The sequence below is a fragment of the Sciurus vulgaris genome (genome assembly GCF_902686455.1).
Source record: "Sciurus vulgaris genome assembly, chromosome: 5".
NCBI lineage: Eukaryota > Metazoa > Chordata > Mammalia > Rodentia > Sciuridae > Sciurus > Sciurus vulgaris.
The window spans coordinates 24,392,918-24,418,701 of record NC_136465.1 but is presented as its reverse complement, the minus strand read 5'-3'; the positions used below and the strand labels follow the sequence as shown (position 1 = coordinate 24,418,701).

Below are 25,784 nucleotides of genomic sequence, written 5' to 3'. Positions count from 1 at the left end.
ATCCAGTGGGAAGTTGGTAATACCAATCTAAACTCAGAAAGAGGACCGAGAACATGGACCTGGGAGGTGTTAGGTTGTGGGTGGGACTAAAGGCATGGATGGAAACTTAGGAAGAACTGTGGGTAAATGCAGATGAGGGCCAGTGAGACTCTAGGGTGATGAGAGCGGGCAGGAAGCCGAGGGCGGAAGCTTGGGAGAGTTTTGAGAAAGAATGATTAATAGTGTCCACTGCCACAAATGTTTGGTAAGGAGAGGACAAAAATTGATAACTAGGAGTGATAGGTGGCCCTGAACAAGAACTGTTTAAGGAAAAAAGCAGGTAAAATTCTGAAAATGGTAGTTTGAGGAGTGACTGGCCGGTGAGGAGTTTAACATAAGATAGGGGATGCTTTCCAAAAGGTAGGAAGGTGCAGAGAGGGAATTCATGCCTGCACATTTTAGTAGGAGAAAAGTGGTGTTTCTTGATTTATTTTGAAAAAACAGGAATACCACTATGCTAAGGTGGTTGATTCACAAGCTAAAGATGTCCATACCAGAATGGAAGCAGGATACCGAACAGACTGAGCACTGGCCAACAGGCTGCCAGATGTCACTGAGGGCCCAGTGAGGTCTGGAGAGCATTTCTGCATTCTGGAAATAATTACTCGGTTGTACGATTCTCTCCAGTGTGCTCCAGCCTCTGGGGAGTAGGAGCTGGGATGACAGGTGTTCTGTTTGATCAACCTCATGGACGGGCAGAATAAATGTGGCATGAGGACAAGGACTGAGGATTTGGGGGATTATAGTCCATGTGATTGGGTCTGGACTGAGACAAAAACAAAGCATACAGATCAGGAGTCAGGAAAGAGACAGACACTGAGAAAAACAGAAGGGCTAGAAAGCAGGCCGGCACACCCGATTTCTGCTACAGGAGGCTGAGGCAGGAGGATCATAAGTTCGAGACCAACATGGGCAACTTAGGGAGACCTGTCTCAAAATAAAAAATAAAAAGAACCGGGAAATAGCTCAGAGGTAGAGCACCCCTGGCTTCAATGCCTAGTACCAATAGAAACAAACAAATAAAATAAAACAAAACCTGGAAAGCCTAGTGAGGGGAGTAGGATCTGGAAGGATGGCCGATGGTAGTTAAAGATGATCTATTTAGAACATGATAATTACTTGAAACTTCAGAGCTTAGAATTTGGAGACCAGGTGTGACCGTAGGATTCACAGTGGGAATGTAGGATTGAGGAGTAGGTGAAGGTTAGATCTTTGGACATAGAATGCAGCCACCTCTAGTGCCACCCCACACATCCTGATGTTGCCCACTGCCTCTGGGAGGCAGATGAGGATTGAAACCAGGGAATTCAGGGAGAGAGAGAGGGGGCGGGGGCAGAGAGCTCACAGGTGCAGGGGAAATCGCATGAGGTACCGGGAAGGAATGTCCTGGAAGTCATAATGGCAAGTTCTGAGAATGGCAGACTCATTCCAGAGAGTCCTTCCAAATGCTGGCTGAGCTGGAGCGGGGAGATAGACTGAAGTGATGTTTCCTGGAAGAGGCTAAGGACACCTCCGGTCACACTAAGGTCACAATGAAGACAGGTGACCGGGTAGAAAGAAACCTTGTCATGCTGAATGAAAGACGCCTCAATTTTTGAACTCCGTGAAGTAAGGGGACATCAGTTTAAAAGGAATATCGTTGTTCCTACTAAAGAGCTATATGTTTTAGTAGCAAAAGATAGCAGAGTCACACTGTTGAGATTTCTGTGAAACATGTAATTTAACATTGGAACACATTCTTGATTTGTGTTTTATTTAAAAATGATGTGGGTTAGTATTTGAGCGTGATTGCTAACTTTTTACGAATAGTATTTTAAAGTATAAATTGTGATATTTCTGTGTGTGTGATTGTTCTCTCTTAACAGGTTTTTAAGCAAGCACCAACTTCATGGATGCAGGACGGGTTTGCCCCATGGCCTGTTCTGAACAGCGTGTTGTCTGAGACAAGATTCCACTGGCAAACCATCTATTGCCTTACCGAGCAAGCAAAGAAGATGGATCTGTTGAAGAGCCATCTGACTGTGTGCTTTCTACCTTCTGTGCCCTTTTTAATCCTAGTGTCCACTCTAGCAACTGCTAAGAGTGTGACTAACAGCACTTTAAATGGCACTGACGTGGTCTTGGGCTCTGTGCCTGTAATCATCGCCAGAACTGACCATATCATCGTCAAGGAAGGGAACAGTGCCTTGATTAATTGTAGTGTTTATGGCATCCCTGAACCACAATTTAAGTGGTATAATTCCATTGGCAAGCTGCTGAAAGAAGAAGAGGATGAGAAGGAGAAAGGAGGAGGTACGTACGCTTCAGAGTTGTCTTGAATATCATAAAATATAAACACAGACAGGCCAGCACCCTTAATGTTAGTTGTTCTCATGGAAATCACTTAAAAATACTATTTTGTCTTGTTTTTTCAGAGGCAGGAGAGAGAATATATATCCTTAAAGATTGAAAGCAGTAATTCATTTTTTTTTCACTCATTGATTAGAAGGCAAGGGGCAAACATTGAAGTCTTTTAAAGGCCTCCTAGAATTCTGTGATATAATGCACTCAAAACCATTATAGAGACCCTAAGTATATGTTCCATTTGCAAGGGAGTTTTGTTTTCTTTCATGGAAATGGCTCAAATAAACAATATAGCAGTTGTTTAGCATTAAATGTCAGTTTAATTCATCCACTGTGGATTTGAAAACCACACTTCTTAAAAGAAGTCTCTGTGCAGATTCTCAGCCACTGGCAAGGATCATCCTGTGCTCCTTGGGAACCTGGCTGAAGTTTTCAGACTGAGCCCAAGAGGGAGGGAAAAAATGGCATGGGACAGTAGGGGAATGCTCGATTTTTAATGAATGAGTTTCTGACCCAAAAATGTGAATCGCCTTCCTAAGCACAGCCAGAGAGGATGGAGTCCTAGGGAATCAGTACACTTCTTGTTTTAGATGTGAGAAGTAATTGTCTGAAAACCCAGGCTTGATCTGATTGACCTGAAGGAGTTAATCTACTTTCCTCAGCATTTCACTGTGTGATAAAGTAGGGCAGTGGGGTGGGGGAGTAAAAAGATCATTGTTCTGGAGTGGCAGATTATTCCTTTCTTTCATTCCTGTTGGGCCCTCCCCTTTAACCAGTGAACAATCCCCAGAAGAGCTTCTGCTCCAGGAAAACTTACATTTTTAATCTCTTTCCTTCATTTTATCTTAATTGCTCTGAAAAAAAAAAAAAGAATAGAGGCTAATGCCTCCTACCTCCTCAGGAGTTAAGTGAATGGAATTTTCTTGCAATTACATACTTCTGTCATGGCCTGCCATGTTCCCAGTGGTTAAGGTGGCCAGAAGTCTAGCTGCCTGGGATGCGGGCTTTTGTAATGCTATCACTGACATTGTTTTTGGTTAGCTATCCAAGGTTGTACAGTATAATAAAACTTCTTCCCTTAAGTCAAAATATTATATTTTATGAATCATGAATGTTTATGCTAGGAGGGTAGAAATCTTTCCCCATCACATAAAATTGTAGGACCATAGGAATTTTCAGCTAAAAGAGCCTTGACAGACACTATTGTTCAAATCCCCTTTTACTGACATTTTCCCAAGGTCCTGCTGTTAAATTAAGTGGGTATGACTAGAGCCATCTCTACTGAGAGCCAAATGCTGAGGGAACACCCCACCCCCCACTGGTTTCCATTCCAGCACCCTTCCTCCACAACTGTACGTCAGGAGGATGTGACATCACACTTATGAAGGCAGGGCAGTAGCCATGGTAATGGGCACACTTAGGCCCCTGTCCCTTACCAGACCTTTCTGCTATGTAGGGCCACTGCTAAGATATCAGGGTGACTGAATTGAGGGGAACAAGAACTCCAAGCTGAATCTACCTTTCACATGGACCCTGAAGCAAAGGTTATCCATGGGTGTTGAGGAGTTGGGTCTGGGGCACTAAGTGGCTAAGTCCTAAGAAGGAAGAAAATCACAGGCACAGCATCATGCTGTGCTGGGGCCTAAATTTCACTCACAAAGCTTTGAGCATTATCCCTGAGTTGTACCTGAAATATGTAAAGCCTTCATTGAGAAGGTCCTTGTAACTATGAACTCGGTACTGGCAAGCAGATGCCATTCCTTGCCTTCATCATCTGTATGTGGAGGGGTTGAACTAGATGGTGGTCACATTTGGTTCAGTTTTCTTTATTTGTGGAAGCTCAGACTGTCTATGGTGGTGACCCCGTCAGTGAACGTCAAGCTCCAGGTTGCTCTCTGACAGCTTTTGGCATAGAGAACTGCTCTATCAGAACTTAACACTCCTGCTATAGCCTGCAGCCTTGCTGATAAATCTGTTAACTGTTTCAAATCTCATAAGATGCACTTTTGATTTTTAAAAAGAACTCACAATACTAGTACTTGATGTTCCAGCTCAGCTTTTGCAATTATAATGCATAATACTAGTAATTTCAGAGCAGAAGTAACATCGGGTAATACACAAAGCATTACACCTACCCACCAAGCAACACATAGAAAATAGCAGAAAGGAGATTTTTAAATATTAGAATTCAGAGCTAGAATGGCCTGTTAGAGAACCCACAGTCTTTAACTTTTCATTACTAATGGAGGAAATATCAATTTCATAACACAGACATAGATTTCAGTTTTCAAACCAATAGGCTAGAAGTTTAAATGGAGCCATATTTAATTTATAATTCAACAAAGTTGAATACGGAGTGAAAAAATGATGCTAATATCCCAGCCCCTAACCTAGATACAAGGAGGGCTACCATTTAAATCAAACTAAAAAAATTAAGATAATCATCATTAACAACTACTGTCATTTACTAAGCCCCTGTACTAAGTAACATATTGTTTCTAATCTTTATGACGAGCATGGCAGTGGGTTTTATTAATCCTCCCATACAGAGATGAGAAGGGGAGTCAGTGGGGCAGATGTCACACAACCAGAGCATGGCCAGCTGGTGTTGATTCTCCCTCTGTGCCACCAGCATCTGCTGCCCTTAAGGTTGCAGAAATATTGAAGGGCCGCTAACCCAGCCTGAGGGAATGTGGGAGGAATCCCTGGGTGGAAGAGTCATCATGACCACCAGCAAAGCTAAACAGAGTGAGAATCCGTGGACAGCCTGTGTGTGCACATGGGACACACACACAACTACATTTAGAATCACCTGGTGAGCTGCTCATGGAGCATACTACCACTGACTTACTCTGGGATGAGCCCAGAAGGAGACACTTGGATTTCTCATTCGGACTGAGAAGAGAGCTGTTATTCATGCTGGCTTCACCAGTCCCCGACAGAACGGGCTATGTCCTGTCATTGGCAGGAGCAGCAGCTGGTTACTTGGCTTCTCTGGTGCTTATCACTTCAGTTTCACAGGGTCAGGAGGGGCTAATGTGTAATTTGTATCTGGAAGGAGATTTTTTTTTTTTTTTTTTCTTTTTTGGTAGCTACCAAAGAAGTTGTGGGATGGTCCATCATCCATATTGCAGAAGTAACTCAGAATTCAAACAACAGGAGTAACCCCAAATGGCCACAATAGCTACTGTTTCCTGTTTTCTTTTTGCTACAGGTAGAGTAGAAATGTATAGTTGCCAGGAAGTATGACGAAAAAATTCCAATTATTTCAGGTACTAATAAGCCAACATTTTTGTCATGGCTTCTTACTGTGATTTTAAATCATTTAAATTCACATTAGCACCTTTAAGGTATGATAAGTGTTTCAAGAAAGCCAGCTGAAGCTGGAGCAGGGGCACAAACCTGTTAATATCAGCAAGTCCGGAGACTAGGGCAGGAAGATCCCAAGTTCAAGGCCAGCCTCAGCAACATAGTGAAACTCAGTCTCAAAATCAAAAAATGGGGGCTGGGATGATAGCTCAGTCGGTAGAGTGCTTGCCATGCAAGCACAAGGCCCTGGGTTTGATCCCCAGAACCGCAAAAAAAAAAAAAAAAAAAAATCAAAAAATGAAAAGGGCTGGATGTAGTTCAGTGGTAGACACTCCTGAGGGAAGGAGTAAGGGAGGGAGGGAGGTAAGGAAGGAAAGAAAGAAGGAAACCAGCTGGTGTGGAACCTTGTAAACACATCTGACTTGATAGAGATTAAATTTGAAATTATTTCTTTAAGTTAGGCTTTCTGTGAATGTTTCATGCTCTTGTAACATCCTGTCACCAAAAATATTTTTTTTTAATTTTTTTTTGTAGTTGAAGATGGGCAGCATGCCTTTATTTTATTCACTTATTTCTATGTGGTGCTGAGAATCGAACCCAGTGCCTCACACATGCAAGGCAAGCACTCTACCACTGAGCTATATCCCCAGCCCCACCAAAAATATTTAAGAATTTTCTTTAATGAAAACATACATGAGTCAGCTGAGCTGATTTGCATAAAGTTCACAGTGGTCAGGGCTGCTGCTCTGGTATTGTGGAATTCATTGCTATTCGTTTACATTGTTCTGTTGTTGTTGTTTTGTGAACTCTTTAATAAGCTGTGAAATGTATTTTAACTGGTTCTGGGAGAGACAACAAGCCAGCCAGGTTTTAAGACTGCGGTATATGACCTCCCTACTTGACATGCATATACATATCACATACATAATGTGTCAGTGTGTCAGTACCCATGACATCAAATGCAGAATAGCTTCTAGCTCTAAGATCAGTATAAAGTAGTATATTGACCTATATAAATATTATACCAAATTCCTCATTTATTATACTGCATACTTGTGAAAAAACTCATCAAAATAATTAAAATTTATGTAATTATACACACACACACACACACACACACATATATAATTGGAATTTCTGAAGACTCACACTAGTCTTTGAGCAAGTTCCTTGACTTCTCCAAGTCAGTTTTCTCATTCATGAAATATAGATAAGACTTTTGTACTACCAAGCAGAGTTTTGAGTCTTGAAAAAAAACTATTGTTTAGTAAATACATAGCATACTACTTGGAAGATAACAAGCTCTCAGGAAGTGGCAGCCATTGTTATTATTCTAATTGTATAATGTTGTACAATATCCTCTTCACATGCCAGAATTCCAGTTTCTTAGTGTAGTGTATTTTGTAAAGAAAATAAATCATTTTCTGGGTGATTTCTTATTCTCAATCTCAGTTTCTCAATCTTTTAAAGACTCTTTTAGTAAACACCAGAAAATTTAATATTCCATACACATTATTTGAAATTTCAAAATAATGTTGCAACCCCTATGGTAGCAAGTTTGTTAATTTCTCCTCCTTCAGAGGACTCCCTTCCCTGTGTATCACTTTTGTGAAAAAGTGCCCTTTGATTTCCAATACGCTTTTACCTCTGAAAAGCAGAGTGTGTGGAAATTTCCAAGGATACACAACTTACACAGGGTAAGCTTTACCTTTGCCCAATCCAGTGATTTTCAGCTAGAACCTGTTTTCTACCGAGAGCCCATGTGGCCAAATCTGAAGACACTTCTGGTTATGATAACAGAGGTTGCTGTGGGGAGTGATTCTACTGTGTAGAAGCCAGGGATGCTGCTAAACAGCCTACACTGTACAGGACAGACCCGCTACAGCAAACATTATCCAGCCCAGAATGCTTCAGTGCCAAGAATGAGAAACCCTTCCCAACCCAAAGGAAGGCCTTTGGCTCACTAAAAGGAAAACTTCCAAAGTAGGTTTTGGAGTCAGGTGTTTGAACCCATAATGTATTTAGTGTATTTTTCCATAAGAGGGTTTAACTTATGGCATATTTGTTTTATATTAAGCGCTGACCTGGTAACTGCCATTTATGTGTTTCCTTAGAGAGTCGTCCTTCATTTTGGATGTGAGCCCCTATAGCTTCAGTCTGAGCAGAGAAAAGACCCCTTCAGCTCCATCTCCAATACGGAAGACAGCTGGGACTCCCAAAATGGAAGTTATCCATCTGAAGCAAATGTAGGGTGCTCTTGTTTGGGGAGACCACCCGTAGCTACCCTCAGAAAAGACTATTGCTAACCCACACGGAATTACGTACTTGGCACTTTTTTAAACAAATTAAAATCACTAGATCAAATTAGCTAGAGTATCAGACGTTTCCTTTTACAGAATGTAAAAAGGCTGTAGGTTCTTATCAGATATTAATACCTTTAAGCATATCAGAACTGCAGGTTCTAAACAGCAAAATTCTTCCACGCCCACCCTCCTGAGCCTGGCCTGTGTTGTCCCAGGCTACCTCTGCTCCACATGACATGGGCAGTAGCTTGCTAGAGTTGTCCTGTTATTCTCTGAAGAGGTCTCTTAGGAGGATTGGTGGGTGCAGGGGGGAGCACAAGAGCCCTGCAGCTTGTGATGTTTATAGCCTGACCCTTTGCAGTGGCTTCAAGGAGCTATCATCTACTGCAGAAGCCTTGAAACAGGTACAGCCATGCAGTACTAAATTTGTTTTCAATTCTGTTTTGTAAAAAGGCATGGGTTCTTTCTCTGCAGTAGTCTGTATTTCACATAGTGGAAAACGTGCACCATGTTTATTGGCACAAACACCATATTTTGTGCTGATTTGAAGGTCAATTCAGTGGGAGACCTCATTCAAGTGAATATTCTGTTTATGTTTGCATAAACTTGGGTTGGGACTCTCACCACCTGCATATTTTTAAAGTTGAGTTCAAGAAAATAACACACTCGTTTTGGTAGATTGAACTCTCCTCCTTGGAAAGCAGGGGTACGTGAAACTTTAGAGTCCAAGTATCTAAAGGAGATTGTGAACAAAGTTTTAATCTGTTTACCCCACTCCTTGGGGATCTAGATAAACTGCATCAGTTTGTTTATACATTCATATTCACCAAGTGTATGGTATCTCTGGGGACAAAAATCCTTTCTTTCAAATAAGTAATTTGTGGAAAGTTCTGAGCTTGGTATTTGGGTATACTGTTAATTTTCAGTACTTAGTGATCCTCCAGAAAAGCTGAGAAGATTTAGGATTTCAGTTAAGATGGATTTTGGAGAAAAACTCTAATGACAGAGTCTTTGTAGACTATGCTCTCTCTTTCCCTGTGGTTCTTCATTTTCTGCTTGTGTTAATGAAGTGCATTTCTATGCAGCAGTAATCTGGTCAGAAGTTGTTTGCATGAGCAATAGATAGTTCTTCTGGTGCCATATATTGGTTGCATGTTGAGTCACAATGACTCCTATTGCACAGAATTTCTTGCTATTTTTAAGTTTTTAACTGCAGCCATGTGATGCTATTAATCTTGTTACTAAAAGGCCTACCTGGCATTGATATCAAATGTGCCATAATGTGTGCAGGCCACCATGCTGAGCACATTTATGCCAAGTCAGTCACCTTCCTGGTATAGGACAGAGCTATGGCTTCTCCCAGAGACACCTGGCAGAGAAAGAAAGCTCTAGCGCTATATCCATGGGGAGAAACATTATTTTGAAAAGGAGATTATTTTTCATTACCTTGATTTTCTTGCATTCATTATTGTTTCCCCAATCTAGGCTTGCCTGATTGGATGAATTTCAAGGAGTCTAAAACTGAGTCGTAGGCTACAATCATTTTAAATTTGGTTGGATTCCTCCAAATCAATCTTCCAAAGGTTTGATCAGCCTAACTTCCTGCAATGCCTGGATGTGTCTTTTTCCCTATATGAAAGGTCAACATTACTTTGATGCCTTTTAATTTTAATTTATTTAATCAGTAGTAATTTTGTACACTTTGACATTTTTGCAGTCATTTTTTTGTGTGAATTACCTGCTTATATCCCTTTTCTTCTTTTGGGTTTTTGTCTTGACTTGCTTAATTCATAGGAGTCCTTGAAATTTTATAGTCATTAAGCATTTGCCTGTCAAATATTCTAGAATTTTCTCCCAGCCATTTGCCTTTAACTTTTCTGTAATATGACATATTTTATAGTTCAAAAATCACGATTTAGAGGAAATCTGCATTTTCCTTTACAGCTTCTGAGGCTTTTTGGGTTTTGTTTTTAAGACACTAGGGATCGAACCCAGAGACATTTTATCACTGAGCTACATCCCCAGCACCCCCTTTTTTATTTTTTGAGGTAAGGTCTTGCTAAGTTGCTTAGGCCTCTCTAAGTTGCTAAGGTTAGTATCAAAGTTGAAGATTCTTCAGTCTCAGCCTCCTGAGTTGCTGGGATTACAGGTGCCATTATGCTGACACATGTACTTCTGAGATTCCTAAGATGCTTGAAAAAAGGTTTTTCTATCCCAAACTTATAAAAATATTTTTTATCCTCTAGTAATCTTTTACTTTTAGTTCCACATTTATATCTTTAGAGTACTTGGAATTTTTTATGGATTTCATAAAATAGGGGTTTACCTTTACTTTTTGTCAAGTGACCAACTGTTACCCTAATAGCTATCCCCACTGATTTGAAATGCTGTCTTCTTCTTTTAAAAATCCCCATACTCAGCTCTATCTGCTCCCAGACTTTCAGATTTTCCTCACTGATTTAATCAGGAATCAGAAATGGCTTGAGATGTGATGGTGGAGTTTGAACTGGGCTAAGAATGGGTCAGGCCGGGACTTGGCAGGGAGGTAGGAGAGCCTTCCAAGCAGAGAGGAAGTGGGTAGGAAGGTCCCGGGACCCCTCTAGGACAGGTCTGCCTGGGAAGGCTCATGTCAAATGAGGTACAAAAGTAGAAGGGCCAGCTGCTCTCCTCCTGGATATACAGAGCTCTTGCCCACAGTGGGCCCTTCTGTGATCGCCCTGCATTCCTCTCCAGCCTTGTTTCCATCCGAGCCCTGCTCCATTTCACACTTGGCTTGTCAGCTGCAGCAGCTCCCCTGTGTTCTGGCTTTTGCTCACATGCTCCCTCCCTCTGCCACCCCCCTCTGGACTTCAGAGTCCTTTTACTCCCATTCCTCTTCTACCCGCCCCCGGCTAACACCCCCTTCTAAGAAGCCCTTCCCCTCCCCCACCCAACCCACGTGCTCACCCTCAGCACAGGCACTAACTGGACCTTTTGCAGGAGTCTGTTTCCCTGTTGGGCTGGGTGATTGTTGTAGTCAGGAATCGCGTCCTAACTCATCTTTGTATTCTCCTCCTCTAGTGTGGAGCCTGGTACACGGACAATTTGTTCAATGATATTGGTTGATTGAATGAATGAGCAAGATAAAAAAGATCGCTGCCCTTCTAAAAATCTCAGCTTTGTTGTGCAGCGTAGCGCAGGCATTGCAGTTACAGCTCAGACACAACATCTGCAAAGGAGGGATTTGTCGCCACCACACTTGGATTCACATGGGGGAGATTTTCACATGTGACTCACATGCCTGGGGTTTCTAGGGGGAAGACTGACAGATTCCTGGGTGATCTCCAGTTGTACAACAGTGCCTTACCTTACAAGATGGCAGTGGGAAGAGAAGGGGTGAGGAAGTTCATTCCAAGGGGTTTATGATTTGAGCAGGGCATAGGAAATGAATGAGGGAAAAATGCTTTACATACACATCTTTCTTGTTATATTCAGAAAGTAATGGTTAAGTGGCTGCCTCTTCTATTGCCTCCAAAATCAGCGCCTCCAGAACTGACTTGGCATGAGCTGCTGGCAGTTCAGGTATTTATTTGTACTGAAGCAGTGAAGCTTCATGAAAATTTAATGCATAGCTTTGACATTCCTACTCGGTTACAGTTTAAACTAGTTGGGAACATCAAGTTGTGTGTACTTGCCTCATGTGGGTAGCACTGAAGATCCAGTGACAGTCATCATGGGTGGGTTTTTGTTTGTTTGTTTGTTTGTTTTTCTAATCTTTTAATGTCTGGCAGCCAACACCAGAACCCTTCCAGAACGAGTCTCGTGGTAAGGTGCTTTTAGACAGAGATGCATGTGCTCACGGTGTTCCTGCCTGGGCAGGTACAGCATGCAGATTCTTCTTAACCTGGCCCAACCTGATGGGGGAAGACCCCAGAACAGAATGGGGTCTCTTTCTAGTTTTCAGAGCTCTATGAAGTAGAACATGCAGAAATCTGTTCTTCACTAATCAAAGGGGAAGCTGAGGCTGAGAGAAAATATTTGGAGCCTTAATTTCTGGAAAGGAATGAATGGTTCAGCATAGAGAGACAGATGTGTATGACCTTTGAGGTCAGAAGGTCAGAACTTTAGTTCTTCTGACATAGTCCTTGGATATGAGAGAGAGAGGGAGAGAGGGAGGGAGAGAGAGAGAGAGAGAGAGAGTGAGTGTGTGTGTGTGTGTGTGCGTGTGTGCATACGCACGTTTTGCCTTCTGAAAATTTTAGACTTGTTTTGTGGTCTGGTGATAGAATATTTAATCCAGGTCATATAGTCATGTTACCATATCACACATGAATAGAATCCTAAGTAGCATTCATAATAACTTAATCCATAAAATAAATATGGGTGTGTGTGTGTGCACGTTCTAGAAGAATCTAGTAAAGACTAAAAACTGAAGAGTTGTTTCATGCCTTTGTCCTACATTAGAACAAGAAACTACTGGTAGAGAACTGTTATTTCCGCCATTTGATCCAGTTGTTTTGGGATCACAGTATGTGTATTCATATTTGTTGTGACTTATAGTAAAGTCAAAGATGCATGACTGCTCTTCAGACTTTAAGAACAAAAGAGATTGAATGTTGGATAAACTATCTAAGAGGTTTTATTCTAAGGATCCACAGTCCTGGGCTAAGAATCAGAATATACTCCCAAGTTATTCTTCATCTGCCAAACACCTCACACTTTCCCCTAGAATGAACCATTGGTATTGGCTAGTCAGGTTGAGTTGGATTCTAAACTATGTCCTTTTTAACAATGTAACAACACACTTTTTTTTTTTTTTTTTTGAAGGTCAGATCTTATTTATTTGTTATTCTTAAAAATTCTTATTTTTTACTGTACTCAGAAGTAGAAGCTTTCAGAGAGGACAGCCTGCGTCTCTTGGCAATCTGCTCCTGGAGTTTTTACACACTTTTAAAGTATCTACAAGTTGTCTGAGTTTAACTGCTTGATTCCAAGTTAGATAAATACAGTTCAACAGACAATTAAAGTATGTTGGTCCAGGCACGGTGGTGTACACCTGTAATCCCAGTGGCTCAGGAGGCTTAGGCAGGAGGATCTTGAGTTCAAAGCCACCCTTAGCAACTTACTGAGGCGCTAAGCAACTCATTGAGACCCTGTCTCTAAATAAAATACCACATAAGGCTGGGGATGTGACTCAGTAGCCCCTGAGTTCAATCTCCGGTACCAAAAACAAACAAACAAACAATAACAACAAAAGTTGGAAAAGAGTTATAGAGAACAAATTCAGAAACATTTTAAAATATTCAGTAGAGGAAAGCATCCATACCTTGTAACCAGTATGTATTTTTGTGTTTTCTTTTTCTCTTAACAGTTAGATAAAATTACCATTAAATTTGTTATTCCGATGTAGGGAAAAAACTTTATATTTCTGTCAGATGCCTCTCTCCTTGGTGTTCTCTTCTGCTTTTCTTCTTTTTGCCCAAGTATACACTATTTTATCCTTGTGTTTACAGGATTTCTCCATAAAACAGGTTGGGATGGGAAAGAGCTAGCAAATTGATCCTAATCATTCCCCACACAAATAACAGCACCTTCTCAACCTCCTGCACCCTATTTCTTCCTATATTTCTCAACCAAAGGAGGAAGATAAATATGAGAAATTCCTGCAAGTCTAGTCTATAAGTCTCTGGAATCCAGTTTCTTCAAATAGAATAAACTTTCCATCAACCAGTGTGTGTGTGTGTGTGTGTGTGTGTGTGTGTGTGTGTGTGTGTGTGTGTGTATTTTCCTATACCTGCCAGGGTCCACTTTATAAAACATGCAGATGACAAGACAATAAATTGATAATGTAATTTCCCTGGCCTGAAATCATTGTCATATAGTGTCTAAATATGCAGCTGAAGAATCAGAATTCATACTCAGGGAAGAAGAGCTACGGAAAGCTCACCCATGCCCCATCTGAACGGGAGAGAATGTCACAGATGAGATGCTAGGTTCGTGTGCTCATACATGTCCACCAGAAACTGGAATGTCAGTAGCCTTCCAAGACCAGGTTTGTCTACTCCTGGGGGCAGGACACTGGCTGAATTGTTGGAAAAGGTTCACTGAGGGACACCAGGAGCCACTCTTCACAGATGTCCTTTCAGAAAGGCAGAGGAATGTGTCCATCTACCAAGAGGCCTCCTGCCAGGTTCACCAGAGCCAACAAGTCAGGCATGGTAGCCCAGCAAGGTACCTCACTGCTCTGTGGAGCCTCTTTAAGAATGTTCCTTGGCATAGAGGACATTGAAATAGAACAGGCCCTCTGTTGCTTCATTCCACAGTCCATTGAGACACTGGTCACTTATATGCTTCAGAGTTTTTTGGTTTTTGTTTGTTTTTAAGCATGCTGATTTGGGGAAGCATCAAGCTTTTGATTAAAAATAAAAGTTACTGCCATAAAGGGAAGAAATAAGTAACATAAACTGAAATAATAGATACTTTAAAAAAATATGTGTTAAATTGATCCAACTCTCTGTAGAGTGGATTCTCTGGTGGATTCAGGGAATTAGAGTGCTCTTATCAAGAAATATCTGCCTACTCCTTAGAACTCTCAAGACACCTGGCATGGAGCCTCTTTGCTCTATAGGACAGCCTAGGGAGGTAGTTGGATTTCATTTCTCACTCAGCCCCGAGACCCTGAAAGCAAACCTAGTTTCTTATTTCCCAGGGGTCTTCTGAGCTGCAGGGATCCAGTCTAGGAACAAATATAGATAGTCGCTGGATTCAGAACCTCACTCCCAAGACAGCACAAGATCCTTTCCAGGGAGGGGATAGAAGAATTGCATTTTCCAAAGTGCATTCTTTTATGTCAACCTTATTTTCATTGTCATGGGCCTAATTTGTTTGCAAGGCTAAAAGCAAACTGATAGGAATGCATACCCAGCCTCTGAATCTTCACATTATCAGCCTGTAACTTGAAGTAGTCTAGAGTATTCATTGCAGATTGGCAAAATTAATGACATAAATTATGTTCAAGTTAACTGAGATCGTAGAAGGATAACATCAATCTCCAATGTGAGAAACTCAAGTAAACAATTATAATTGATTTACTCTAGATTTTCTATCGAATCTTAAATACTTCATATTCTGCGAGGCATTGAACTTCCCAGTGAATATGTATTCAATAGTCATGTCCACAGGCAGTCTTAAAAAATCAGATGCTACAGTCAAGGAGTTCTTTTATAATAGGAGTGTTTTCCAGATCATTCCTCTCATTTTCCACTAGGATGTAGAGTTGTACCATATTGTGTGGTGGTGAAGAATGCAGCCTTGTGTCTAGGTCCCTTGCCTGGCATGAGAGGGGCCTTGAGTTCAATCCCAAGCACCTCAAAAAAAAAAAAAAAAGAAAGAAAGAAAAAGAAAAAGGAATACAGCCTCTTCATTAAGTACAGTCCATCTTCTAGTTTTTACCACTTCCAAACATTTGGCCTTGGGAAGACAAACCAGGCCTCGTTTTCTTTATCCTATAAAATGGGGCCAGTTTTAGCATCACCACACAGAGCTGGTACAGAGATTAAATGAATGAATGCATGTCACTGGCACATAGTAAGTCAGAGTTCCTTGTCACTGTTAGTAGAAGAAGGTGTGTTTTGAAACACAGTGTATGTCTGTAGTAACGGGGACTGTATGTCCTTGGTTGGATTCTCTTCTCTCCCAACAGGAAAATGGCAGATGCTCAGTGGCGGCCTCCTGAATATCACCAAGGTGTCCTTCTCAGACCGTGGAAAATACACATGTGTGGCTTCTAACATCTATGGCACTGTGAACAACACGGTGACCCTGAGAGTCATCTTTACCTCTGGAGACATGGGCGTCTACTACATGGTTGTCTGCCTCGTGGCCTTCACCATCGTCATGGTCCTCAACATCACCCGCCTGTGCATGATGAGCAGCCACCTGAAGAAGACCGAGAAAGCCATCAATGAGTTCTTTAGGACAGAAGGTGCAGAGAAGCTGCAAAAGGCATTTGAGATCGCCAAGCGGATCCCCATCATCACCTCAGCCAAAACTCTAGAGCTTGCCAAAGTCACCCAGTTCAAAACCATGGAGTTTGCCCGTTATATCGAAGAGCTTGCCAGGAGTGTGCCTCTGCCTCCTCTCATCATGAACTGCAGGACTATCATGGAGGAAATCATGGAAGTGGTTGGGCTAGAGGAGCAGGGGCAGAATTTTGTCAGGCATACACCAGAAGGCCAGGAGGCCACAGACAGGGATGAGGTGTACACGATCCCAAACTCTCTGAAGCGAAGTGACTCTCCCACCGCTGACTCGGATGCCTCCTCGCTGCACGAACAGCCTCAGCAAATCGCCATCAAGGTGTCTGTTCACCCCCAGTCCAAGAAAGATCAAGCGGATGACCAAGAGGGCGTACAGTTTGAGGTCCAAGATGAAGAGGAGACAGAACCGTCAGCCGAACGTTCCCCGGAAACAGCAGAGCCTTCTACAGATATAACATCCACAGAGCTAACATCTGAAGAGCCGACACCTGTAGACGTGTCAGATCGAGGACTGCCACCAGCTCACCTGGAAACAACAGAGCCAGCAGTGACACATGACAAAAACACCTGCATTATTTATGAAAGCCATGTCTAATAGCAACTCTGAAAAGCTATGCATATCCAGAAAATCAGGGGCTGCTCCTTGTAACACAGATGTAGTACGCACTTGCCGCTAAGCCTTACCAGGAGACTCATCCCTTAGGTAGGAGTGATGCCATTGGAAAAGGGGAAACACCTGCACACAGTTTATGTGACTGGAACCTCCTCAGTAGAAAGGATGCGAGAAAGATCAGGGCGCAGAATTGATAGTGTCACACAGAAGGTATCTGTCCTTGTGGTATGAATTTTAGAGGCCATTCTCTGCCAAACCCCTTAATTGGCGCTGCCCTTCTGGCAAAGAGTACACTACTGTAACATATTCTGAGTTCAAGAGCTCTGTCCAATGCATCTGCATTGCTTTTCCTTTTAAAAATTATAGGTCTGCTACAATAGCAAACGCACGTACATGGGTTTGTTGCACTTTCTTCTCAGTTTTGATTATTTTCACTGTTCCTTTATAATAGAGTAGTTGATATTATATTAATACTGATTGCTCTTTCTGATTAAGTCCCCTCCTCCACCTTCATTTTTATTTTTCTCTAGAAGGTTTACCTCAGAGGCTTTGGTATCAGGCACCAGTCCCAGGACTGATATCCACAAGTCGTCTGTAATGTTCCAAAGTAGTTGCTAGGTTCATTTTTTTTTTTTTTTCATTCCCCAGATCTGTTTTCATACATTGCTTTTCGTTTGTTTCCAGTGAAGCTGCTCTTATGAAACTGAGAAATACTTTGCCCCAGAATAGCACTTTAATAGTCAAATAAAAATGTGTTTACCTGTCCAATTCTGAGAGCCTTTTGGTGAGCTCACCTGAGGTGTGGAGAGAGATTGTAAAAGGTTAAATATACCCACACTGCTCATGAAAACTGTTTACATTGAAGTAACGTCATCCTCCAAACCAAGACTGGTTCTTTACCTGGAAATTTTATTGATTCCAAAGACAGAGGCACTTGATGAATTCCTGTGGGTCATAGAATCTTGGCTTCCCAAAAGGGCTTACAGGACCACGCACTGTCAATCAACTGAAACATTTGTTTTAGGGCAACAAATACAAGGATCTATGAAGTCCATAACTAGGTCCCCTTGTGTAAACTACCTAGCTGACTTGCTGGTTCCTGAAAAGGGAGAGTGAAAGACTCAGGGGATGGTACAGAGAATCATGCCATCGAGTTTTATAACAAAATTATTGAAACCAGTCCCACAAGGCAGTGTGATGTTATGGAATGAAGACAAAACTAGTCATCCAGAGGCTTAATATTTACCTGACTATGCCAATAACTGGCTGCCTGACGTTGGGCAAGTCTGGGCCACACTCTCCCTGGCTGTAAGAGGGGTCAGAGCTCCGAGCACCATCCTCTCAGAGACCAATATTAGCATCTTCGGTTTTTTCACAATTACTCTAAAATTTTTGCTTTCATCTTTAGGTTCCCCAAATATTTTTTATGCTGCATTACTTAAATAAAGAGAATTAGTTTTGAAAAATCATAGCATTTTAAACAGATTGTGGAATCTCTCCTCCCCACACCCAAAAAAAAAAAAAATCATGAAGACCACTTCTATAGATGCAATCTTAGGTTGAGTGATATTATACCATTTTCACGTAAAGCAAGGGAGTCACGGCCATACCAAGTGTGATCAGCGTGCTGGAGCTGTGATGTCAGAGGTTAATTGGGCCACAGTGGTTGTGAGAGAGCAGACCCAGGTATTTAGTCTTCACTCTGGCCATCTGGGGAAGAGATCTTGGAAAGGTCCCTCCTTCCTGGGGTCTAATCTTGTTTTATCTGTAAACTATGCAGGTAGTACTCAGTGGTCCATTACATCCTCAAGTTCAAACATAGTTTTATGGAAAGTTTTCAATGCTCAGTAACCACCATTGCACAAGACAGGAACAAATGGGAGCAAAAATGGGTGCATGAGACTGGATGCTCCTGTGATCCATATGTCACCTTTAACGTGTCTGGCTCTGTAACCCAGGGCAGTGGGCGTGGTTTTGGGAGGGGTCCTGATGGGCTTATTTATAGATAACTATATGGAAGTGATCTGACAAGGCATGGAGTTTGACCAGACATCCCTTTACAGGCCACCTAGTTGGAAGCATCTTAGAGGGGTCACCTAAAGAAATTAGTAGTGATCCATCAAGAGACTATCATTCCTGTTTGGGCTGTCTGGGTTAGGGTTGGTTTTTGTTCTTGTTTTTTGGTTTTGTCCATTTTTTTATTTTTCTTTTTAGATATACATGACAGTAGAGTGTATTTCGACATATTATACATACATGATATATAATTGATTCTAATTAGAATCCCATTCTTGTGGTTGCACATGAGGTGGAGTTTCACTAGTGTTGTATCCATATATGAACATAGGAAACTTAACGTCCAATTCAGTCCACTCTCTTTCCTATTCCCATCCCAGGGTTACGGTTTTATGTTTTTAATTTGCAGCAAAGTTTTATCTCCACCTCTTAGAATATAAAAATTTTCAATTGTTGTGGAGATTAACAAACTCTTAACCTTCAAATTATATGCCCAAAACATCAAGAGAGATGAGGAAACTCATCTGTGATATCAGGTGAACTTTGTCTCTCCAGTCCTCATTCAACCAAATCCCATGCTGATTTCCACAAGGAAACCACAGAAGGCATTCATACCACGTAGATATTGATTAGGGATGATAAACTGGGCAGCTTTCTTATGAAACAAGAGCTGAAATGTGTGACCAAAGAATGTTTATGGAATGGTCTCTCTTCTTTTGACTGTGGTGGGGCAGAGATTATATAGATTTTCAAAACTTTCTCCTTTTTTAAGGCATCAAAATACTTTTGATATAATAGCCAACCTACAGGGAGCTTGGCTTATAATGAAAATTTCTCCTAGAAATTCTACACTATTCCACTCCATCCTGCAGCACCTATGAGAGAGGCCCTCATGCTAGAATGTGAAATGTAGACCTCATGACTTTAAGCCAATTTTTCAAAAATAAAGTGAACTGTCCAGCCTCTTAGGAATTCTTAGAAGTGTGGCTGAATGTACAGACACATGCACCACATACGTTGGACTCATTTGAGCAGTTTTAAAACTTCAACGCTAAATCCCAAGCCGTCCTCTGGGTCTTATGTAGTCATTCTTAAAACTAAACAACTTCTGGTTTCTGAGTCCTCCTGGTCAAATCTCTAGCAACTTTTTTTCTTGAACTTCTAAAAAATGATTCATATATGTGTGCATACTTAATTCACTTAGATGATCTATAAACTTGGATGGTATTTATTCTAAATGGGAACAAAACAATTTTATATGGAAAAATCTATGTAATTTATAATGGTTTTCTTTTATATATTATATTTTCATATCTTTAGGGCACATCTGCTATTCTCATCTTTTTGTACATCATACTTGACAAAAAGAAATACTAATACTTGACTAAAATCTCTAGGAACCAAATGTGATGTATGTAATATATAGCATAAAGAAATTGCTCAAAAAATGCCTGAGTGTCCTCACCCATCCCAAGCATTGTTGTGCCATGTCATTTACATCCATCTTGTTGTGGATGCTTGTAAGCATTCCTTTTATTGCAAGAGGCTGAAAGGCCCAACATCCCACAAAATGGATTCTGGAATTCCCTTCCCTTCCTTATCTTTTTTAAACATTTGATTCATTTTTAATTGCACAAGTCTGAGTGTTTCAATGTCCTTTGGAAGGACCCATGTGAGATAACCAAAAAGCAACTGGATAGATCGACTGAGTGCATTCGATCATGGCTCTGTACATTGTTTTAATAGACCGATAGCATGTTTTAAATCTAATGCTTGGGTTGTTATTCACCAGTGATCTAGGATCCGCCCAGCTCTGTAGCACGTGAAGAAAATGTCAGGCACAAAAACATCTGCGTGTCTTGAACAGGCACACAGACGATCAGTGAGCTGCAGCTAACACAAATCACCTTAACTGAAAACGCCAGCCCCAGCTGCTGGAAGAAATACTTTAGGAAGGCAAATCAGTCACCTTTTAACATTTAAAATACGATGTATCAGTGCTAAAATGTAAATGGCAGTCCCACTGGTTCTGTTAACAGGAGATTTCCTTTCAGTGTTTTCCATTGGTAAGAAATGGAGCATTAAGTTATATTTCAGATACTCTTTTTTTCCCTCAGCACCATTTAACTACTATCCTTTACCTGTCTCCACATATCCTTTTGGCAGTCCCCAAAGTAATTCCTATTTCTGGTCTGCTTTTTAAGCCAACTTACTGATACTCTTTAAATATCTACCAAAACCTCATTGTATATTCACCCATATATTTTGAGCACCTGTTATCTGCAAGATATTGGTCAATTTTATATTCACCTATTCATGTACACCCTCAAGTAGATAGGAAAGTTAATCTTCCTAATGATTTCTTTTTTTATAATTTAATCAGTGATGAACAGGTTTGGATTATTTTGGGGGAAAATAATCAAATAGAACGGAAATTGCTTGTTATATTTCCCAAAGAGCTCAGCGGTTTATCTGTTATACAAGAAAAAATGTGAAGATGATGACACTCTTTAAGTGAGTTTTTAAGAGATGGAATTTATAAAGGGGCTAATGCTAAGAATACTACAATCAAAATGAAAGCTATCAAAGGCAATGTAAAAATAGAAGGAAGTAGTTCTAAGAATATTCTGGCATAAATTATTTTTATTTGACCAGTAATAAAAACCCCCAGATGTATCTTCCCAGCACCGTGGAACAGCTAACAATGTTATGATCAAAGAAGATGCTTTCACCTATGTTTGGGTTGCTGTATTTCAGTAGCTCTGAATGTCCTTTGTTAAACTGGAAAATAAGATGGAAAATATGTCTGGGCGGAGATGTCAATCTGGTGATTTTGTGAGCTATAAAATGTCCACTGTTTAAAAATATTTTAAGGATGTAAACAAATGACTAATAATATAAGTTGACATTACTGTAGCAAAAAAAAAAAAAGATCATCTATCTTGTATCTTGATTGTTGCTTTAATAAAGGGTTTGCGCAGGTGTGTGGAATGTGTGTCGTCCCACCTGAAGGGCGTATCATGGTGGCCTGATTTACTCTTCCCAGTGATATGAAATCTGTAGTGAATTCTTATCCCTTCTTTTGGCATCTGCAGTATTTCTTGGGAAAAGAGAAAAAAATGAACTATGTAAAACGGCAAAATTCTATCCTAATTCAGAAGACTTAACTCTTTCCTGACAAATTTTAAAGAGATTTTTATCTGCATCACAAAATCATTTTTAGCATGCAAAACTTGCTGTTAAGATTCCCAGAAAGACTGAAAAACTCTCTTACTCAGAACAGTGCACAAGGAGAAGGTATCAGTAACAGAACCACTAGGAAATACCTGAATACCAAATCCAAGGTTAAGGCCAAGGAGGCTCTTTGACAATGGGTGAGCTGCAGAAGCTTAATTCCTTTTAGCAGAGGTGAGTGGCCTGTTGTGTGAGAAAAGAGACTTAGAAAGTAGAAAAGAAACAAAAAGGACAGAGTCAGTACTTCACTAGGGCACACCAAACAAGCAAGCAAAGTAATTGATTTTCCCAAAAAACTATGCATACAGCATTCATATATATTTTTACTTGAACATCTCAGAAGTAAAATCCTAAATGGGAAGCTCTTCACCTCATGCAGTGGAATATTCTGTTGTTAATAGATATGTCAAGTGCTGAGGTCAAAAGTTTTAAAACACTGGTCCCTCTGGTCTTTGTTGATCTGAAAGCCTGACGCATTCCTGTCACAAGAAAATTGCTTTACTGTCAACAGAAAACTAAAATTATATCCTTATAAAAGAGGGTATTACAGCCGGGAATGGTGCTGAATGCCTATAATCCCAGCAGCTCGGGAGGCTGAGGCAGGAGGATCTCTAGTTCGAAGACAGCCTCAGCAAAAGTGAGGTGTTAAACAGCTCAGTGAGACCCTGCCTCTAAAAAAAATACAAAATAGGGCTGGGGATGTAGCTCAGTGGTAGAATGCCCTGAGCTGAATCCCTAGGAGGCCTCCCCCCACAAAAAAAAAAAAAAAAAAAAAAAAAAAAAAAAAAATATATATATATATATATATAAATTTAGAATTTTTGTCACTTCATATAAGTGCTATACAGTACCTATTTCTAGAAAATTTTTATGACTCATCTGAAGCTGATCTATATTGGAGAATCCTAAAGTAATTGGTGCTTCTGGCTCTAAGACTGGTTGATTCTGTGCCTTGTTGGTGCTGCAGATTTCTTCCTCATGACATTTGGTGAGGTGACTGAACAAAGTCCCCAAGCTTCCAAAGGGTTCATAATTCTGACCACCAAGGTTCTTACATGAAAGGGAAAATGAAAAGTTTGAGAAGGTAAAATTATACTGTAACAGCTGTACAGATGGCCCTCGCTGTCAGTTGGTGTTTTCTTCTCCCTGCCAGCATTACCTCAGCTGTCCAGCCAATTGACCAAGTTATCATGCGTGACGTCAAATGCCTGGATATAGAATAGACTCCTTCAGACAACTCCTCTGCCCTGCAGTAGACACTTTATCCATTTCACATAAGAGAGATAAAATTTAATGTTGGTTATAGCTGAAATTATTTAAGAGTGAAAGATAATAAAAACTAGGACCTGGTATTCTATTTGTATAAATGTTTTCATCTAATGAAGAGATCTGAAAAAGTGTTAAGACCTCAGGAAATTCAATTGCATGTTCTACATTAGGTTTGTTAAGAAAAAAGAAGACACCTAACGCAGGAACTCTGTTAGACTTTGTAAGATGCAGAGAAAAACTTTCCCTGTCACCAACTCATCCTAAATTATTTGTCTACACAATAATTGAAATATGTTAACTGAAACCTGTCAGATTCTGAAAAGAAAATGCAATTAAAAATACTTATGTTCTTGTATTTTGTTGACTATTTTAGTAACCTTCTCTCACTCCCTCATGAATTTGAGGTGATTGGATTAGGTATATTACACTGTCTTTGAGTCCTTTGAAAATGGTAATTGCTGTTTTTCCTACAAGGACACAGATCCTCAGGAACCAGACTATGTTAATCGAACATTTCACACCCAATCATTTTGAATCAGTGAGAGATTTACAGTATGACTATAAAAGCAGAGCAGCTGAATGATCTGCAAATGTTCATCTGTAGCTAAAAAGGGAAAGATTTCTGCTCTAACACAAGAATAAGACCATTACTAAAGAAGATGAATCGTGGGAAACTGAGTTCAAGAACACGGGAAACATTCAGCATGTTTTCTTCAAGTCCATACATATGCATTTGCATTTGCCTTTTAAAATCTTTTTGAGACTTTTAAAGCACTTCTATATAAAAATACCAATTAGAATTATACACCTTCCAATGATTTTCCTTTTTCATTAAACATCTAATTCACCAACATAGAAAAATTTTGACATGATTTTCCTATTTGTGTGAGCTCTAAAGAGGGTGGCTGTGTTTTATAACACCTAAATTAGATTTAGTGCAATACCCAATCATAAAATTGCCTTGATACAATCAATAACAAAAAGGTTTATATACTCACTGCAATGGTCTGAGCCTGTGTGTGTATGTGTGCATGTGTGTGTGTGTGTGTGTGTGTGTGTGTGTTTTCATACATGGATGTAGCATAATTTGTACCATGGTACTTCCCCTTACCCTCCTCTTCCCAATCCTTCTTGATCCCATTCCTGCATTGGTCTCCTTTCTATTTTCATGAGATCTTTTTTAGTCAGCTTTTTCACTGCTGTGACTAAAGCACCTGACCAGAACTGTAGAGGAGGAAGAGTTTATTTGAGGGCTCATGGTTTCAGAGGTCTCAGTCCACAAGCAGCAGGCTCCATTCCTCAGGACTCAAGAACATCATGGCAGAAGGAAACAGCTCACATCGTGATGAGGAAGCAGAGATTCCCCTCTCCAGATACAAAATATATACCCCATAACCACTCCCCCAATTAACCACTTCCTCCAGCCACACCCCACCTTCCCCCAGTTACCACTTGCTTATTCCCTATCAGGGGATTAAGTCACTGATTTGGTTAAGACTCTGACAACCCAATCATTTCTCCTCTGAACCTTCTTGCATTGTCTCACACGTGAGCTTTTGGGGGACGCTTCATATCCAAACCATAACACCTCTTTTTAAAAAATTTCTTCTATCCACACGAGAGAAAACATTCAAGCCTTGACTTTCTGAACCTGGTTTATTTCACTTAGCATGATGTTCTCCAGTTCCATTTACCAACAAGTACCATAATTTCATTTATGGCTTTTATGACTGAATAAAACATCATGTGTCTATATCACATTTCTTTATCTATTCATCTGTTGACAGACACCTGGGCTGTTTCCATAACTTGGCTGTAGACATTGGCATGCACAGAATATGCTTTTTAAATCAGTAATCTGCTTAATTAGACAAGTGAAGCTTATCTGGAACCAATTGTAATAAGTATGATTTTCTATAAAAGTATGTGCCAATTTATCCATTTTTTGGAGTCTGATTTCCCAGCACTTTAGAATGGTTCATCCAATGAAGACAGAGGTAGTTGGTAGAAGAGAAGGAACATTCACACACTTGCAATCCTAGAGAACCGTTCAGAGGCCTTGAATCTGAGGTAGCATTAGGTCACAGTGTAGGAACTCTGGAACAGCCAGTTCATACCCTAAATTGCCCTTGCAACCAAGAAGGCAGAACATAGAAGAAAGACGTCATTTCCGCATTTCTAACCAAGTCTCAGTGAAAGAAAAGTACTCCCTCCAGTATCCAAAATATCTAGTACTCACCACTGCTCCAAAGTTCCACAACTGAGGCCACAGAATAGAAGACAAAAAATCATGGGTAGCTGGTAGCCATGGCGAATGGCTGTATCATCCCAGAGACTGGGGAGGCTAGAAAGGACTGGAGTATAGCTCAGTGGTAAAACATCCCTGGGTTAAATACCCACTATAAAAAAATCATGAGCAAAAACACAAACAACCTCTGTGACTCTGTTGGTCCTGTGTTATCCTCACATTCTTGTCCTTGAAAAAGACAGGACCTAACATTAACTGCACAGCACCATGGTGATGAGTTATCTATCGATTCTGATATTAAAAAGCATTATGGGTCTCAGTAAGAACCTAATGCCAATTACCATCTCAAGTACTAAAATTAAGACAACTGGTCACAGTGTTGAGAAAAAAGA

The 25,784-nt window shown here is 40.6% G+C and overlaps 1 protein-coding gene across 2 annotated transcripts in view; it reads left to right on the top strand.

Moving 5' to 3' along the window:
* Nucleotides 1-21,247, top strand: part of MFAP3L (microfibril associated protein 3 like) — a 39,683-nt gene extending 18,436 nt beyond the window's left edge. For both annotated transcript variants that reach the window (XM_079140600.1, XM_079140601.1), the window contains exons 2-3: nucleotides 1,905-2,331; nucleotides 15,676-21,247. In XM_079140600.1, the coding sequence (XP_078996726.1) occupies nucleotides 1,932-2,331; nucleotides 15,676-16,607 (1,332 nt within the window). In that variant the 5' untranslated portion in view covers nucleotides 1,905-1,931 and the 3' untranslated portion in view covers nucleotides 16,608-21,247. The remainder of the gene's footprint in view (nucleotides 1-1,904; nucleotides 2,332-15,675) is intronic.
* Nucleotides 21,248-25,784: the final 4,537 nt, after the last annotated feature.